This window comes from Gymnoscopelus microlampas, assembly GCF_963454915.1.
Source record: "Gymnoscopelus microlampas genome assembly, chromosome: 1".
NCBI classification, from domain to species: Eukaryota; Metazoa; Chordata; class Actinopteri; order Myctophiformes; family Myctophidae; genus Gymnoscopelus; species Gymnoscopelus microlampas.
Genome location: NC_139962.1, coordinates 26,183,273 through 26,202,538, shown reverse-complemented (window position 1 = coordinate 26,202,538; position 19,266 = coordinate 26,183,273). Strand labels below are relative to the sequence as shown.

Sequence of the window (19,266 nt, the reverse complement as noted above, 5' to 3'; positions counted from 1 at the left end):
TTTGGATATGTGCAGAAAAGTAAAAAAAACACTAATTTTATACTCCATTGCGTGAGTGTGTTGCGTGCCGAAAATAACAGATCTACAAGCAAACAATGGGTCGTGATACATGTTGTTAGCATGTACTGTATATCTGTTCTTTTTGGAAAGCGACAGCTGTATTATGGAATATGATTCCAATTTAAGTGAAGGTAATGGAGAAAATGAGGGCAGAAAGGTGGAACATGGAGGTTTGAGGAGAGAGAGAGCGAGAAAGAGAGAGAGGGGACAGAGTGAACTGTCTCTTTCATCTACAAGTGTTGGTGCACTCTCTTTGGGCACTTACAGTACTTTTACAAGTCCAAGATGTGTGTGCGTGTGTGTGTGCGTGCGCGTGTGCGGGTGTGTGTGTGTGTGTGTGTGTGTGTTGACACTCCTCTGTCAGTCTTGTATTGGCAGCAGGAGCCTGTCTGTGGGTAGATCTGTCTCTCCATCTGTTCCTGGCTGGGATACTGCTATCTATTCCAATAATATCCTGTTTCCTCTGCCATCAGTCTTAAGGTGGCATACAAAATACCTTGTGCCTGGTTTATGTAATTGTCCTTTTCTTGACCCTTTTCCTCTATTTAGCCATCCATCTGTCTGTCCGTCCGTCCGTCCGTCCGTCCGTCCGTCCGTCCGTCCACCCACCCACCCACCCACCCACCCATTCATCCTTCACAATACATCCGTGTGTCCTGTCCTGTCCATCTATAGTAGAAAACTACATTTTTTATTGTCATTACTATTGTTCAGTAATGTGGAGAGGGCCAAGTATGTTGATGTGAAAGTGGTTGTTGTAGTTATTGGTATGCAGTGTATCAGTATTCCATTGATGTCTCTCTGTAGTGCCCAACTGCCCATTCCGGATAGCAGTACAACAAACTGCCTTATTCATCCTGAAAGCTTCTCTGAGTCCCACCTGGACTCTTTGTAACAGGCTTAACAGCAGGGGACAGACTGAGACGACTATGTTTTCCTTCAAAGTTCTCCATTTCTGTACAGCACCAGAAACCTACACTTAACTGTTTGCCAAGTTGCTATGCTTGCAGTAGGTAGTGTATAATCACTAGTTGTCAGCACACAGATATGAGATCTAAACAAGAAGACCAGATGAAACAACCTGTAATGACAGAGGATCCCTTTGAGTGTGTGTGGCGGGAAGGCTGATGTTATGTATCCTGTATGCATCGATTAACACGATGCACAGCAAGTGCGTCATCACACCCAGCTCAGTCCAATTAGTTAAACTCGAGCCAGGTGTGACTGCGTAAAGTCCCTGTCTTCATGTCCCATGGTGTAGTTTAAGTGTCACAAACATCAGCTCTGTTCAATGAATATTCGTCCAATTTTTCTCCCCTCCAAAACTTCCATAAAGGAGCTTTACAGTACATTTTTCTTTGCTTTACTATATCTTTGCCTTCATTTAGTATTCCATGAATTATGCATACATTTCATCCTAATGTGACACACAGCTAGCTCAAAATTGTTCACACTCGTTTCTAAAGATGGACATAATACAGTAAAAGCCAGATCAAAAGCCACAGGTGGCGTGGCACAGGTGTTCTGAATGTTGATGGAACAATGGATGGAAACAATCGGTTTTTATTTATAGTTACTTATTTATGCTATTTTCCTTGTTGTATATGTTTACTATTATTATTACTAGTCGCTATGTCTGAGGAACAGAAAATCTTTTTACTCTTATGCACCCTACACAAGATATAACAATAAAGAAACCTTGAAAGGCAGAGAGGAGGAAGATGCTTTTTTTTGTTGAGATTTTCTTTGATCGTGAGCAGCAGGATCATCAGCAGGCAGTGCATCCTCTCCGTGTCGTGATTTGGGACAATGTCAGCTTTCACCGTGGTGTCCAGGATACACCATTGGTATAACATCAATCAGTGGTTCACAATGTTTGCCTTCCACCATCCATTGTTGATACCAACAATGGATGGAAACAATCTGAGAGGCAGAGGAGGAAGAGAGATTTATTTTCAGGATTTTTTGTTTGAGCATGAACAGGAGGATCATTAGCAGCCAGTGCATCGTGTCCATGTCATGATTTGGGACAATGCCATCTTTCACTGTGGTGTCCAATATGCCAATGTCGGCTTTCACAATGGTGTCCAGAATGATGTCACAGTGGTTACATCAACCAGTGGTTAATACATGTTTGCCATGCACCATAAAAGCCCTTTCCTCCACCCAATAGAATACATTTCTCTGTGTGGTGGTGGAAAATCTATGACACCTGTGTACCAGGGGAATTCTCTTACAGGCAATGGATTTGGCCTGTGGTGACACACTACAGTAGGTGGCGAGCGTTGTCAAGGCTGGATCCGGCACACCAGAGGAGTGAAACAATGGGGGTAAAACAATTTACCCCCATTGTTTGGGTAGGGACAACATTGCATGTGATGTGGACAAAGTCCCCTGGCATTTTTGGCAAATGCTCCTCTCAGAATAGGCATAGTGGGGTTCAAGTAAATTTAGTTGAAAAACTTGAATAGTATCCAAATAACTCTATATTAAGTCTTTATAATTCAGGCGAGCTCTTGCTCATACCTAATTCACTAGTAGTTTGACACTTACTACTGCAATTAACAGACCCTATTTTCAAGTGATGGGCTACACCATGAATGAAACGGCGGTCTATTGAAATGCACAGGTTCTATTTCAGTGATAGAAAAACAAAGTCAGCACAAGTAGAAATATCTCATTTATTAATTGGCCACTTCAGTGATTTTCGAACGTGTATTAAAATAATTTCCCCTTGCTGCTAAGAACAAAGTGTACAGCCTAAACTTGCTATATAATTTTCAGCTGACAGAGCTTTTTGGTGTGTAAAGGATCAAACATATTTTCAACCACAAGTCTACTGTACGGGAACGTATTCCGTTGCTGTCGGGAAGAAATCTTGTATCTCCATATTTCATATTTTGTTTTTTGTAAATGAATGCCCTATTTTGTCATACTAACAATGTCACAAAAGTAGGAAAAATAGCCAAGCTCACAACGCGGACATAGATCTGCTATTTTGCTACCAAAGACTATACAAATGTTACATAATACCTCTCTGGACCCTGCTTGGCACTCAGCATAAAGGGTTGGATTGGGGTTAAGTCCCTGCGACATACTAGTGTCATGCCCGAGGACGACTTGCACATCAAGCTGCCTCATGCCATGGAAACAGGAGATAGGCTCCTGACCTATAATGGGCCACATGGGAGGGGAACCGCTGGTCCCCCGCCCCCCAATATTAATCGTTATACCACTTTATCCATGTTGAGCCTCTGGAGTCCTCTGTTGCTTCAATGAGCTGACTGATTAAAAGGCATACTACTGTGCTTCTCTTCCTCTCTCTTGTTCCCTCTTCAAAAGTACTCACTTCAGGGAGGCCGATGTTCTCTCAAAGCGTACTGTAGACTCCTGCTGTCTCTCCCTTATTGCCTCTGCTCTGCCTCAAGTACATTTTTCCCTATTTCTGTCTTTCTCTATTGGCCTCTATTTTTTGCCAGTTTTAATTTTCAACCCACACTGATAAGGTTGTTGCTCTGTGGAACCTTCAGCAGACTCCAACATTTGCTCTTCCTTCTCTAGTTCTCTGCTTGATTGGCTGCTTCTACAACAAGCAAAACATAAAGAAACAAACAGCAGGAGGAGGTGGAAGATAGACAAGTAGATGAGCATGTAAAAAGACAAGTGTGTCAACAGGGCAAGGAGAGGAGAGAGGAAACAATGATTACAAGCGTGACTTACATGAGATACTCTGAGCACATCTCCACTGAGCTACAGTTATGTAAGAGAATAGACACATGTGTGTAAGCTTACACCCACCCTGATGCGTGCACATGCACGCGTGCGCAAACGTACTGTACACCACTGCACGCACACACGCACACACACACTTTCCTTGATTCCTTCCTTTCAAATTGGGCTCCGTGGGGTAAATCAATGTGACAGTTCACTGGCAGTGTAGAATGAAAGTGTCCAATCCTGGACTGTTCTGTGGGCCTCATAACATTCATACCCTGATCTGACACATACATACACATATGCTCTCTCTCTCTCCCCCTCTCCCTCTCTCTCTCTCTCTCTCTCTCTCTCACACGTTCGGGAATGCTTACAAAATTGTTCCTGGGGGTCCCTTTCTGTCTGACTCTATTTCTAGAAATTCTGTTTATGTCTTCATCCCAGTTTGGACGTGTGGTTGTGGATATGTGTGTAAATAGGACATACTGTAGCAATCTGGCCGCTTTAGTGGCCTTACCGTGTAGAACCTTAAATCTGTAAATTGAATTCCAATTCCACACACACACACACACACACACACACACACACACACACACACACACACACACACACACACACACACACACACACACACACACACACACACACACACACACACACACACACACACACACAACAAGATTGCAGCCCGTTATTATGTTTTCAACACTTCAGAACAAATCTGGATAATGCTAATAAGATAATAAGATATCAACTCCGACAATTATGCTCTGGACTCACTTAGGATGTGAGATTTACACCACAACTATCCCAGAGGTAACAAAGATTCCTACAGACAATCATTTGTATTTTCAATTGGATTCATGGATACATGATTTTGGGCCAGCTTGACAGTTTGAGTCCCCACTATGCATTCAAGTCAGTATGTTCTTGTCAGACAGATAAACACTTACAAAAATATACATATAAAAATAAAAAGACAGATGAGTCATGATGAAATGCTGCTTACTGCATATTCACACAAACAGAGCCCAACTGCCATTATTTGACTTATTTTTACAACATCGTTATCGGTAGAATAACCGATAACGATGCAGTTCCACAAGCTCACAACACGGTGCAATATGAGCTTTCTTTCAATACGGCTTAAGTGGTTAGACAAGTTTGGTTTATGGGTTATTTTATTTACTTGTTTGCTTGTTCTATAAAAAAAGTTCAATATTATTTTTCATTGAAAGTTATCAATCAAGACGTTATTTGTGTTTATTTGTATATATTTATTTGTTTGCTTCCAAGTTAAATGTTATCAAATAGACGCTTTAATCAAATCTAGGTTCATCAAATTGATTTCAAGGTTTTGCACTTGACACAATATCAGTCAAAACATCGGAAATCAGCTGTTTAGGAAAATTGGGATCGGCATCAGACCCCAAGATCTGACATTGGTCGGGATCTATTCACAACCTGTCGCAAAGGTTGTAGGTTTGATTCCTGCTTTAGACCAAATATTATTGATGAAGCCAGTCTGAACGGTACCAGGGTGAAGACGTCAGCACCTTTTTTGGGGAAGTGCAGACAGCTATAATTGACGTGTTTCACGTGTTTTACCGCAATGGTAAATGGCGCAACGTTTTTTTTATATCATCATTTGAAGATTTGCTACTCCATTCACTTCTTGTTTAAAGGGGCTACACCATGAATTAAAAAAATATATATTATATATAAATATTGCCCCCTAATATGTTTTAAACAGGTTGTAAGCCTAAAAAACATCCAGATATTTTTTCTCACAATCTGACTGTCTGTCATTCCAAGCTTTTTCAGCTGCAATACTAAAACGTCCTATTGGGCAGGGGGGAGCTACTGAGCAATTCTGTCTGGCCATCGTCAATGCAAAATCAGTGCAAGTGACATCACTTGCACAGCCATTCTGAAATGGCCTGTTCAGACACGCCCATTCAGGAAATCCATGAAATGAGCATGAATGACTGAATGTTAAAAAAATATATTTTTTTGGGTACAAGAGACACTGGGGAGCCCAAAAAATACTAAAAACCTAAAAGAAAATGAAATTCATGGTGTAGCCCCTTTAACTTATTACTGAAAAAGGCTGTATCTCGGCTCCTGAGCACTTTTCTTTTACTATGTATTTTTCAATGTTATTATGTTATTTTCAAAAGGCAGACAATTAATGTCAACAAGGTCCAATGACCTCGTTGACAGTTGTGAAACCACACAGTGCAACCCTCAGTGATTAGCACCCATCAGGGGATTGATTATACTGGAGATAAATATTCTGAGACTACTTGAAAAAGGGATAAGAAAATTGTAAAAATTGCTGGCACAGTTCGCAATTATTTTTTTATTTCATTGACACTGAATGAGTATTTTTCCGCAATGATTTGGCTACATTCTGCTTGTTACTTTCATTAAAAATGTCATTGTTACTTTTATGTCTTATTAAATGCACATTTCATTCTGCTGTTTTGTGCCAGGGACCCCAGACGAGAAGATTTGGGTTAAACATTTCAAATTTATGCAAAATCTTCCAATACTTTCAAGTTTTTTTCCCAAATATTGAAAAGATAGCAGATGTACAAGCTCGCAGCGTGGCACCAAGTGACACGCTGTGAGCTTGTATATCTGCTATTTTTAACAGCCAAATCATGGGGACCCCCCTGGAAACCCCCAACTTTCAGAACCACTACTAGAATAAACAATAGTTATTATGCGCTGCCTTTTTTGACTGCCTTAATCTATGTTATTTTGTTAATTGTATTGTTTTATTTAAAGTGATTTGGTTTAGGCTATTTTATATTTTGCTTATTTCTATCATCTATCAATAATTTATAATTTCATATTTTATAAATTTCAATTACGTTCTGAAAAGTCAGATCATATGAAGTATTTGAGCCACCTCTGCTCAAACCCCCCACCTGAGGCCTGATTTATACTTCGATGGTGTGGCCTGTCGACAATAGCAGATGTACAATTTAATTTCAAATTTTATTATCTATATATCTATAAATGCATGGAACTTCTGTGTCTGTCTATGTGTTTGTGCCCCCAACCCCTGCATATCGAGAGTCGATGTGCTTCTATAAATTCACGAATCTCTGTGTGTTTGCAAGTGAGTGGGTGAGTGAGTATGTCTAGCTGTCCTTCGCACACCTGACATCATAAACTATTACACTATGTCGTAATAAATACCAAAGGCCCAGATTTAATTCCCAGCAGCAGTGCCTCTGGCTTGGCCGTGGCGTGCGCTCCAACAACAATTGGCAGTGTTCGCAGGTGGGAATACGGCAGGCCATTGCTGAACTAGCGATGCAGACCTGGCACTCAAGGAACTGTAGAAAACATGCATCCAGAGGCTACTTTCATCGTGGTTCAGGGACGCATTACCAAAATACTTTCAGCATATGTGTAAACTCAGTTAACACACGGGAGATATAGCATACTCAACCACTGCTATATTCCCTTCCACAAGAGCGATCAAAACCCTCCTGCACCCATAACTGGATGGAGGAGCTCCTGCCCGGGTGCATTCCTCCGACAGCGCATGCCTCCGACGTTTCCAATACTAACCCTATACCAAACCCGAACCCTAACCCTAACCGCACGCGGATGCCACATAGTCGGAGAAATGGGATGTCGGATTATCGTATGCCTCCCCTCCTGCCCACCTATGGGGAAAAGCTAACGCGCAGTGCCCACTGTGAGGACAATCCACTGCTGGTCTGACCATTCAGGCGCTGTATTACATGACTGTTTTGATCATGTAAACTGGGAATGAGGCATCGAGTGGTGCCATCAAAAAATACATGGAAGCAGTCATGAGATTGACTGGGAAGTGTATGGAGGATGAAAATAAGCAAGATAAAGATAAGCTTAAATGATTGGCGTCCTGTTGAACTCACTCCCACAGTGAGCAAATGCTTTGAGAAGCATGTTAAGGAGCTAATTTGTTGCATACCGCCCACCCTGGACCCTTGCCAATTTGCTTACCGGGAGAACAGATCCACTAACGACGACATAACCATAATTCTCCACACCGGCCTCACCCACCTGGAGAAGGAGAACTCTTATGTGAGAAAGCTGAATGTAGACTACAGTTCAGCATTCAACGCCATAGTCCCCTCCAGACTAAACACCAAACTCAGGTCTGTAAACATACAATAAGCATTGGTAATTGGCAACCATATTTATACGCTTGTATCACCTCTACCTGACTGGCACAGAAACACAGAACCTGCTCAACACGCTTCAATCCATCCAGTCTGAAATGCAACACTTATGTTTCACTCACAATTTAGGTGCCATTTCAAGCACATAATCCTTCATTAATCGTATGAAATAAAAGAAAAGGTTACCGCCGTGATGCCTGTTTGACGAGCGGTTCTGGAAACAAACAGAGCGCCTTTTCAGTAGTTACACGCGATGCGTTGTGAGCTTAGAGATCAGATATTTTTGTGCAGCAGTAGCAGTAGTGTGCAATAAAGTGAAACAAACGCATGTATCTGAACTCTGTGCGTTTTTGGAGAGCGAGGAATGGAGCAACGCAACACATTGGGATGTTTAATATATTATAACCAACTGAGAATGGGAACATTAGTTGATATGTAAAGATATCACAGATGTTATAGATATCACAGATGGGCATGAGACATGATTAGGCAGAGGCTGCAGTGCTTCTGACGGCCATGCACTTGCGTTTGGACGTCTCTCCATGTGATGTTTCGGTGAGCAGAGAGCTTTTGTTTCGCCCACGTCTCCTGACATTAGGCTATTATATCACATTATTAATATATCACATTATTAATATTAAGCACGCGAGTGGGAGGTCGCTTGCTTTCACTTCAGTTCTCAGAGCATTCTGTGCTCTTTTGATCTCGCCACTTAAACGCACGAAGGATAGCACAACGCCTTGCACAAAGCACCACATTTTTCTTAATGCATTGGCACCCGGCACGCTGATTGGTTTGATTAATGTAACGCCCATAATCCAGGGCTGTATTGCGGCTAGCGCCAGGTGTGTCAAACACTCAACAAAGCCGGATATACCACGGTGGATTCAAACCCACAACCTCCGTGGTGTTGGGCAGGGACTTTACCACTGTGCCATCTGAGTGCCTAGATAACTGACTTTTGATGTGTGGAGGATGGTTAAAGTATTCTGGTAAACTTTAAGTAAGATTATGTGTGTCATTTGTGAATCAGCATCAACTAAACCAATTGATGACACTTCTCCCTCTTCAATTAGTTTACTTTTTTCCCCTTATTTATCTCTCCCGCTCTCCCCTACCTGACACACACACACACACACACACACACACACACACACACACACACACACACACACACACACACACACACACACACACACACACACACACACACACACACACACACACACACACACACACACAGTCATGAAATTGTGAAATCACTCCTCCTGGTAGCAGATGGTGACTCATCTCTTGTCCCTGGCCTGGTGAAACTATATCTGGAAATGAGACCATTAGGGATTTGGGTTTTGGGATGTAGGCAGAGATCTGAGGGCAAGACAGGTCTGACATATACAGCTTAAACAAAAAAAGAATAAAACACTCCAACTTATACAGTAGATCAATGGTTAAAACAGACATTCATGTGAGAAGAAAAATCACACCCTGTGTGAAGGAAGCGGTGCCTTTGGGGCGGGGCTTAAGTCATTTCAGTTCGTCCCTATTGGTGGTCTGAGTCCACTTACCAAATTTTTACTTGGTAGCATGCTGCAAACTGGAACGATGGCTGTTTAAAGCCCAGCCAATGGGCAGACAGAGGGGGCGGGGCTTAAGTAATTACAGTTCGTCCCTATTGGTGGTTTTAGTCCAAGTACAAAATTTGTACTCCCTAGCATGCTACGAACTTGAGTTATGGCTGTTTAAAGGCCAGCCAATGGGAAGACAGAGGGGGCGGGGCTTCAGCAATTCATGCTCGTCCCTATTGGTGGTCTAAGTCCACATACCAAATTTGGACTTGGTGGCATGCTGCAAACTGGAGTTATAGCTGTTTAAAATCCCGTGCTCATCCCGTGCTTAAACGGGCGGACGGACATAACATACGCTGGGGGTCCCTGGACCCCTCTTTGATAACTTCAGCAATTAGTGCTCGTCCCTATTGGTGGTCTAAGTCCACATACCATATTTGGACTTGGTGGCATGCTGCAAACTGGAGTTATAGCTGTTTAAAATCCCGTGCTCATCCCGTGCTTAAACGGGCGGACGGACATAACATACGCTGGGGGTCCCTGGACCCCTCTTTGATAACTTCAGCAATTCATGCTCGTCCCTATTGGTGGTCTAAGTCCACATACCATATTTGGACTTGGTGGCATGCTGCAAACTGGAGTTATAGCTGTTTAAAATCCCGTGCTCATCCCGTGCTTAAACGGGCGGACGGACATAACATACGCTGGGGGTCCCTGGACCCCTCTTTGATAAGCAGTGGCACATGTGGCCAATGAGAGGAGAGATGGCATAGGCAATCTCCAAGTCCGTGTGTGTGTGTGTGTGTGTGTGTGTGTGTGTGAGTGTGTGTGTGCGTGTGTTTGTATGTGTTGCTTCTTTGCCGTGCTCATCCCGTGCTGATACGGACGGACGGACGGACGGACGGACATACGGACAAAGTCAAGTGTAGAGCGGTTGGCACCGCTAAAAAAAATCAACTGCTAAGGTAGCAATTTAATATTCGTTTTTTTCTGTCAGTATAAGTTCAAACACTTTTTCAAGAATGGATTATGAGACAACGGGTCCTTGGACACAGATGCCCCATGGCCACAACACAATGTTGTAATGTCAGTACATTTACAACCAGCATTAAACCAAGGAAGGTAAGACCGTAAACATTGTAGACTGGTCCAGAGGCCAGTGTAGTGAGGGGCCCAATTTACACAGATAGGGTGTGGACTGTGGAGGGAAAACAGAAACAACTAGATAAAGTGCTCCTCGGAGCACAGGTCTCCACCAGGTCAGGTACGTTATTGTGGCCTCCTGGTGGCGCTATAATAGGCCAATGTGAAACGGGTGCCATTTATTCTTAGGCCTTTCACGGCAATTATCATGCATTCATGATTTGAGGCCTTTTGTTCTGAAAATGTGTTTTGCTAAATTAGACCTGCTGGTGGCGCTATAACAGGCCAATGTGAAAAGGGTAGCATTTCTTCCTCGGCCTTGTGGGAATGTGTGTGTGAAATTTCACGGAAATCGCAAGCTGCGTTCATGATTTGAGGCATTTTGCTCAAAACTGACCAATCCTGCAAACTTTGGAAGCCAATGAGGATGGAATATGGGAAATCGGACAGATCCGTGTTGATCATGTGTACTGATTTTTGGGCACAATCTGTAGGGGTAGTGGCAAAAAAAAACTTTAGCAAAAATCGGCCTCATTGTGGCGCTATAACCAATTAGAACAATTTTGGGTGGAGGGTCTTCCTGGGAGTGTGCATGCGAAGTCAATCGTCAAGTAGTGCTTGTGGCATTTCTGGCAAAACAGGCCCCTCACGCAAACTTTGAAAGCCAATCGTAGTCAATCAGAACTGAATCTGAAAAATCTGATAGATACATCTTGATCACATGACCACAGAAATAAGGTGATACCATTTTGGGTGAGGTTTGGACAAAATCGGTAGTAGTAGCAAAAGTTGTGGTTTGAAGGGAAAAAAAGAATGGAGAAAAAAAAACACAAAATGGGGGACAATATTGTCTACTGGAAATAGGCGGGGCCTATTTGAGGAGTTGCGTAATGATCCAGGGGGAAAATAATTTTGATTGTATGACGTACGGTTCAAGAGTTATGCCGTAGATTAGCAGTTCATAGACAATCACACGGACGGACGGACGGACGGACGGACGGACGGACGGACGGACGGACACTAGCGAAAACAGTCTCCGGCCGTCTGACCTGCTGGAGACAACAAAACATTATGGGGTCTTCAAGAACTGTGACCTTGTCTATTTCTCTATTTCTCAACTACTTTCTCCTCTGAGACGTCCCTTAAGAAGGAGCTTCTAATGGAAGTGTTGTTTTGGATTTCTTCCTTTCTGCAGAGTTGGAGGGCCCATATGGGATTGTGTGATGGAGCACTTGGCCCTGAAGTCTTACAGAACATTCAATTTGAAGGTGTCATGGTGGTTTCTTTGTTGTGACATCTTCAATGTGAATGATAGGTTAGTCCTTTTGCTTTTCAACAGGTATTTGGGGATATGCTGTTGACAGAAGCAATCCCTTGGTCCCCTGGTCCTGTTTCCAGTAGGTCTGTTCGGTAATCCAGTCATGTCTATTTTACTTTCTCTGTTTTTCAGTATTTCAGACTGTGTTGGGGTTTATTTGCATATATCATAACTTAAACTACATGTAATGTTAGATTTTAATTATTGGCAACTTTAAACTCTAGTTTGGCATCAGAGTAGATGGAAGAATTCATGGTGTCACTTTCACCTGAGCAGATTATCTGGGAGTAGTTCACCCCCCAAAAAATATCATTTACTCACCCTATTATGAGTGGAATACAACAAGGAGAATTTTCGAGAATTAACTTTTTAATTCACTTCCGATTCAAACTGTGACATGTACAGTACAAGCGAAGAACCCCACGGCATGCCCGTGGGGTTCACAATGGGAGCTCAGGGCTCAGAGTGCCCGGGCATGTGCGTTACTAGTGCATGAGACGATTTAGCTCAGAAGTAGTTTAAAAGCGTATTTTCTTCTTCTAATGCATGGTTGTATTATGGAAAGGTAAACAATGCATGCCAAAATGAGAGGTTTTGGATCACACTGTGAGCGTTGTGTTTATAGCCTGATTTTTATCTCTTTCTATTCAGCAAGGATTTAATTATTTTATTCTTCATTCAAGGAATTAAACGAAAATTCTCGTTCTAATCGAGACATCACAAGGTGAGTAAACGACAGAAATAAAGTATTTTCTTGGGTGAACTACTCCTTTAAGACTGAGATATTAGGCCTGTTTCAACAGGAGACTTCACTGTCACTGTCATATTCAAATAGACTCACCCACAATATGCTTAATGATGAAGTTAAAGATGCTTAATGATGAAGTTAAAGACAATGGAGAAAATATTTAAAAAGTTATGTTCCACAATAACCTACAATATTCAAGTGCATCACGCAAATACTTAAGTCGTGATCCATCATGTGCTACATAGCCCATAGAATGGCGGGCACAAAACTCACATTGTCTTCATGCTTTGCCTTGCCTTTGCATCATGAAGCACATACACCGCCTGTTAGCATTTTAACCACTTGAACCACAGCATCAGTATTGTGGGGGAAGCTGAAAATAGCAGATCTATAAGCTCACAACGTGATGCAGCCGCGTTGTGAGCTTGTTGATCTGCTATTTTCAGCGAAAGCTTTCCCCACAATAACAGAAAAGACACTATCATTGAGCCCTGAGGAGGGACTCCGGTTACCCAAATGGGGTTTAAGTGGTTAAAGGCTACTTTATAAGGACATTCAGAGGCAGACCTCCTTCAGTCAGCATCAGGTGTTTGATCAGTAACCACCACTCGATAACACAGCAACATCCCATATAGTACGAATACAACATAATAAGACAAAAAAAAGGCAACAGATTGCCTCCTGGGTGAAGCGTGTTTCCCCAACTGTCTTGTTATATCGCCCGATCCCCACCAACCCTTTCCTTTCCATCCACTATGGACAATGCCGATCGTGGGCACGTCTAGGCTATTAGGTGCGGCGTCAACACACAACTGCGCGCGCGTGAACCCCCATGCAAGCACCTCGATCGTACACATGAAGACACAAAACACGGCCGACTACTCCCTCGTGGGTATGCTGGGAGAATGGATGACCTTGTGCGTTTCAACCCAGGTCACCTCATGCGAAAACCGCGGCTGTTGAGCCACAATGGAATGGAGAACAACAAGTGCCAAGTGTCGTTGTCTCCCCCCGCCACCCTAAACCACCACATCACACCATTAGCACGTTTATATGCCCCATCCTTTATGAGCGAATACTGTTACAAAATCGCCAGTTTTAATGCTGGTGAGTGATGGGCCTGTGGACAATAGTACAAATTAGCAAATGATGACAGGTTGTTGGAATGACCCCCAGCATCAGTACTTGAGCCCAATATCATGTCACATTCAAGGACGTTTTGCAGCCAAACGCGACAGCTGTAAACTAAAGGGAGACTAGTAGAGACATAGACTGAAATTGATTGCTTATTATTCACCGATGACAATTGATAATATGATATCTTCCACTCACCTTTGCTGTTATCTTCTTCGCTGTTCAGATGCATGTCTCTTCTTTTCGTGTGTTCATTTATTTATTTATTTTAAACGTGTGCTTCCTATGAGTTTTTTTTAAGTTAAACTCTTTTATTCCAATTTGGATACGTAGTTCTTGCCGTTTATTGCCGTTGGCTCAGCTGGCTGGCGCGCCCCGAACGCGCGTTCACTTGTGCGTCCTCCCCGTGTATGTGTGTGGAGCAGGTGTACGACGAGTTGATGTTGTTGGAGTGTGTGTGCATGTGTTTAGCTCACAGCCGCTCAAAGGGATGGATGGTCGCAATAAAAGGTTGCAGGGAGGGGACGACAGACGGACAGACGGGCGGGGTGACGTGAAGAAGTCGGTAGGAGGTGTAGCCCTCCTCACAGCTGGAGATGCGAATCCGTGCGCCTTCAATGTTGTCCATTTGATTTTCCCAAAGGTTCCCGATCCTCACCACCATATTGCACTGCTCTGTTCAGATAAATTACTATTTATCTGAACAGTATTGTCACAGCACACACCCCGACTTGGTCAAATTCCTTGTCAGCAAATGACTATAGCCTAATTGTAAATAATAGATGCCAATCACTTCCTTAAGAAATCCCAGACGCTGTCTGTGTCTGGTGGCTGGAGGAGTTATTAGCCACGGATCACACGACGGTCGACTGTTGCGACCGTCATGGATGAACTACAACCTGGTGCTTTCTCCATCTACATAAATGTTCAGATGTCAAATATAAAGTAATTACCACATGGACCATGGCCACGGATGTTACGATTATGTACGGGCCCTCAGATGTACCCATATCTTCCGTATTGTTCAATAAAAAGCATTTTAATCCAATCGGTGGCCAATTTCTCATAGTTTTAATGTATCAGAATGCAGAACACCTCCCAACCGATAGGGTCGCGTAGTTGAAAGCAGATGGAGGAAATACGGAGAAAATGGCCACCGATCATTTTAAAATTGCTTTTTATTGAACAATACGGAAGATACGGGTACTTCTGAGGGCCCGTGCATAATTGTTACATCCGTGGCCATGGGGTATGCACTTTATATTCGAAATCTGAAAGTTTATGTAGATGTACGGGTCGTAAATGGATTAAGTGCAAACACCAGGTTGAAGTTCATCCATGTCTGTCATGACAGTAGAGGAGTTATACTATCAAGCACATCCAGCTGGAAACAAACGAAGAGAAAATATGGTCACGTCGACAGAGTAATGTTAAAATTGTACGAACGGTGCAGACCACATTAATTATAAAATAATAAAGAACAATGCGTTGTTTCGGTTTTAATTGTGACGGGTGCGACAGGTTGGAGTGATTCACAGAGGCCAGCCGTCATTAAGGTGATGGGGCACAGCTGTGAAAGCTGAAGTTCCCTAAAAACGCCCCTACACTGATGCGATATCCCACACATCAAAACACACCGTTTCCCACTGATAATACTATTCTTTTACCCCCCTTCCAAATGTGTGTTATTATTTGATGAAGTGTCTCGCTATTTGGTCCGTTTATGAAGCTTTTAATTTCTAAAGTTTTGACGAGGAAGATTGATAAACTTGCGTCTGTCTGTGTGCGTGTCCAGGGTAAAGTAAACATCATGCTGTTACGACCAGTGTTGCCAATTTTGCGAGAGAAATAAGTAACAAGGAGGTCTATGAAAACAAGCCTAAAAGAAGCAACTAACTAATATTTGACAATAGCCGATCTACAAGCTCACAACGCGTCACGATGTGACGCGTTGTGAGCTTAGATCTGTTATTTTCAACAACAAAAGAATCTTGAAAAAAATTGAATATTTTTAGAACATTTTAAAAACACAAATCTTGTATGGGGATCCCTGGCACAAATACATATTAATCTGGGGTTCCTTGACATGCAAATGTTTGAGAATCACTGGTTTAAACAACATTAGGAAGCAAGCCCAAAATAAGCAGCTACACTAAGCCAAAAAAAAACAAGAAATTTTACAGAAAAACAAGCCCAAAGTCGCTTATAATAAGCCGATATGGCAACACTGGTTACGGCCAGAAGGCAACACACCCAACCTCGGAGGCGCATTTACTCGCCACTCACGTTTGCCCAGAGCTACGTATATGACACGGCTCACTGGCGGCCTCTAGTGTTCCTTATAAATCACTGGCATCTCTATGGTTAAAACCTTCTGGGTTCATTTAACTTCGAAATATGTACACATGGAACTTACTCAGGATTTGATAGTGTACATCGCATGTCAATCATTGTCATTTGCACGTTTAACTCAGTCCAGGCTCAAATTGTAGGATAGAGGCAGATAAGCCTTATGTGTTTAAAATTGTTCCTTTATGTGTAGAAAGTTGTCAGTCACAGCATTTTCTGTTGTATTGCCATATGTCAAAATATACCATAAAAAAAAGTAGGGTTAATCTAACACGCCATTTGTCCAAGGTCTGGTTTTATCTATATGAATATAAAATAATGTGTCATCTAACAAGCCTCTCAGTGATCAATATTGGTGCAACTTGCTTCATACTTTTAAATAGTAGGTCTACCAGTACTTAGTTAGAGTACAGTGGATGAGGTTTGAGTAGGCATGTTTGTCAAATACACCAATGAAATGTTATATAGTTTCTCAAGCTACCAATAAAATTATAACATCTTTCAATTGGAAATATTCAGATTAATCTTTATTGTCACATCACACGATTACAGTAAAAGACTGGACGAAATTCCCTTTCTTACAAGCTCCCAACATTTTCAGTTAAAGGAAGAGTGAGAATAGAGAAAGAAAAGAGAGGAAAGAACCAAGTCAAAGTCATAGTGTCCATTTGTGCAATATACATAAGATGCATGATTTATTTTTTATTTAAAGGCATACAAATAAAAAGAAGAAGGTGAGAAGGAGGCAGATCAGTTAGAGAAACAGAAGCAGGAATAAAATCATTGTTTCATGTGTGGTTAATAACAGCAAAATACAACAGTTATAGAAACAGGGGCGTGCAGTGACATTTTGGGGGGCAGGGGCTCAAGCAAAAAATAAAAAATAAAAAATCAGTCAGTGTTCACTTGTTCAGACCAATTCAGCAGTATCTTTAAGAAAGAAAGTTTGGAAGGATGCACTTTAATGGCATTCAAAAATCATATCTTTCCTCTACACTTAGTGTGGCATGGTTTGGTTTGTGATCTACAGATTGTATTATCCTGGCTGTCTACAACAGGGTTATATGTTATTACAACTACATGGCTGACAAACCGATCTAGAGTCAGGGACGTGATAAAGATTCATAGCTGTGTTTATTTTGCTTCTTATTTCCCATTATGGACGGTTTTTTTTCATCCTAACATCTGTGTTTGAAATCTCTTATCTCTGTAAAAGTACTATTACACAATGACATAATTCAGCTGCTTTAAACCATTAGACTAAACTCTTTACTCTTATTTTCTTTTCTCTTTCTGGAAATAACAAAAACGATAGAGCTTTCCAGCTTTATTGTCACATCAGATATTTCAGGCTGATCAGAAGCATGGATAAAACATATCCCCACATGGATTTAGCCCCCCAGCAAATCCAGCCCATGTGTGGAGGTACTAAGTTAGCCTACTGGCAGTGTACAGTAATACATTTGGCATTGATCGGTCCAGTGGTTTGCGAGATTAGTTCTGGACACGCACACATACGCACGCGCGCACACGCACACGCACACACACACACACACACACACACACACACACACACACACACACACACACACACACACACACACACACACACACACACACACACAGAGCCCCCTCTTATAAAAATGGCTATGCAATGCTGTAAAAAAATAAAATAAAACACTTTTCAAGGACAAAGGGGCAGGGCTCAAGCACAGCCCTGCTTTGTGCACAGGCCCCCTTAGCAGCACATATCAAACATGACTGTATATACATAAGTGACAATGCTGGTGTCGCTGCAGTGTAGCACAGTGACAGTCATATGTACACACAAAAAATATGTTGTTATGTATTGCACCTCTTAAATTAAAGGTAGTGTAAGTGATATTGTTGGGTATTTTATTTATTTTTTGTACTTAAGTATATTCTGATAGTAATCATTGCTATAAGCGCTTGTTCGGTCACAGGGGTCTCTCCACCTCTTTAGTAAACAGAATATATTACATTTTCAGGTAGGTCACAAAATGTAACCAATCAGGAGAGAGCATTGAAAATGCTTTTCTGTTTAATAAAGAGCTGGAGAGACATGGGAGACTCCTTTTACTGAACAAACACTCTATAGTCTATAGCAATGAGTACTATCAGAATAGAGCTATATAACACTTATTTTAACCAAAGTAAATCACTTACCCTACCTTTAATTGTACACAAACTTAATTTATCTGAATAATGGTTCTTCATATTATAGACATCTCTGTTTGTGTCTGTCAGTCTCTATATCACACACTTTCACTCTTTCACATTATCTACACATTCTATTGGATACTTAATTAGCTTGTCACATTGTCTTTTATGGACTAAAAAATAACTCTTTCATCAAAGTAACTCTTTGATCTTTGATCCTCTTGGGGATTTCAATGACATAATTATGTCATCTGTAACCAGCAGCCTTTTCCCCCTGTTGAGCATGAATTGTTGAAAGTCATGACAATTGAATGATGAATTCCACGCTGGTGAGCATTTGAAGAACACAAATCATTTTTAGAACTTTTCCACACCAACAGACCTAGACATCACAGTGAGAACACTTGATTGGGTTTTTATATCGCAAATCTCTCTGTCTATAGAGAGTGGCGGGCTGGCGGTCCAGCTGGCATCATTATATGCAGACACATCATCTATTGCACTCAAGAACAGTGGAAATGTAAAGTGACCTCCACAGAACCCTGCAAATGAATGTGCTTATGGAGGTTGAGGTCACAGTTCTGCATACAATTAAAGCCTAATTTATATAAGCATAACATAACTGAAAATCTGTAATTTTCGGCGAGCAACACTGTTGTGCACAAAGTATAAATTAGGCTTACGTCATTCTTGTTTCTGTGGACAGGCAGCCTTAGAGGCCTTAATAGAATGTCAACATACTCTATCGCCGCCAATATCACTAGTAAAATCCGACAGAGGATGTTAGGACTACCTTTCTTACGTGCATGTGGACCTGCCGTTGTGCTGCTAGTTTTTGCACCTTGTTATGTCTAACCTGTGTGGACC

The 19,266-nt window shown here is 41.9% G+C and overlaps 1 protein-coding gene across 1 annotated transcript in view; it reads right to left on the bottom strand.

Moving 5' to 3' along the window:
* syt7b (synaptotagmin VIIb) overlaps positions 1-14,201 on the bottom strand; it is a 100,282-nt gene extending 86,081 nt beyond the window's left edge. The window contains exon 1 of the mRNA XM_084057882.1: positions 14,068-14,201. Within this exon, the coding sequence (XP_083914008.1) occupies positions 14,068-14,101 (34 nt within the window). The 5' untranslated portion in view covers positions 14,102-14,201. The remainder of the gene's footprint in view (positions 1-14,067) is intronic.
* Positions 14,202-19,266: the final 5,065 nt, after the last annotated feature.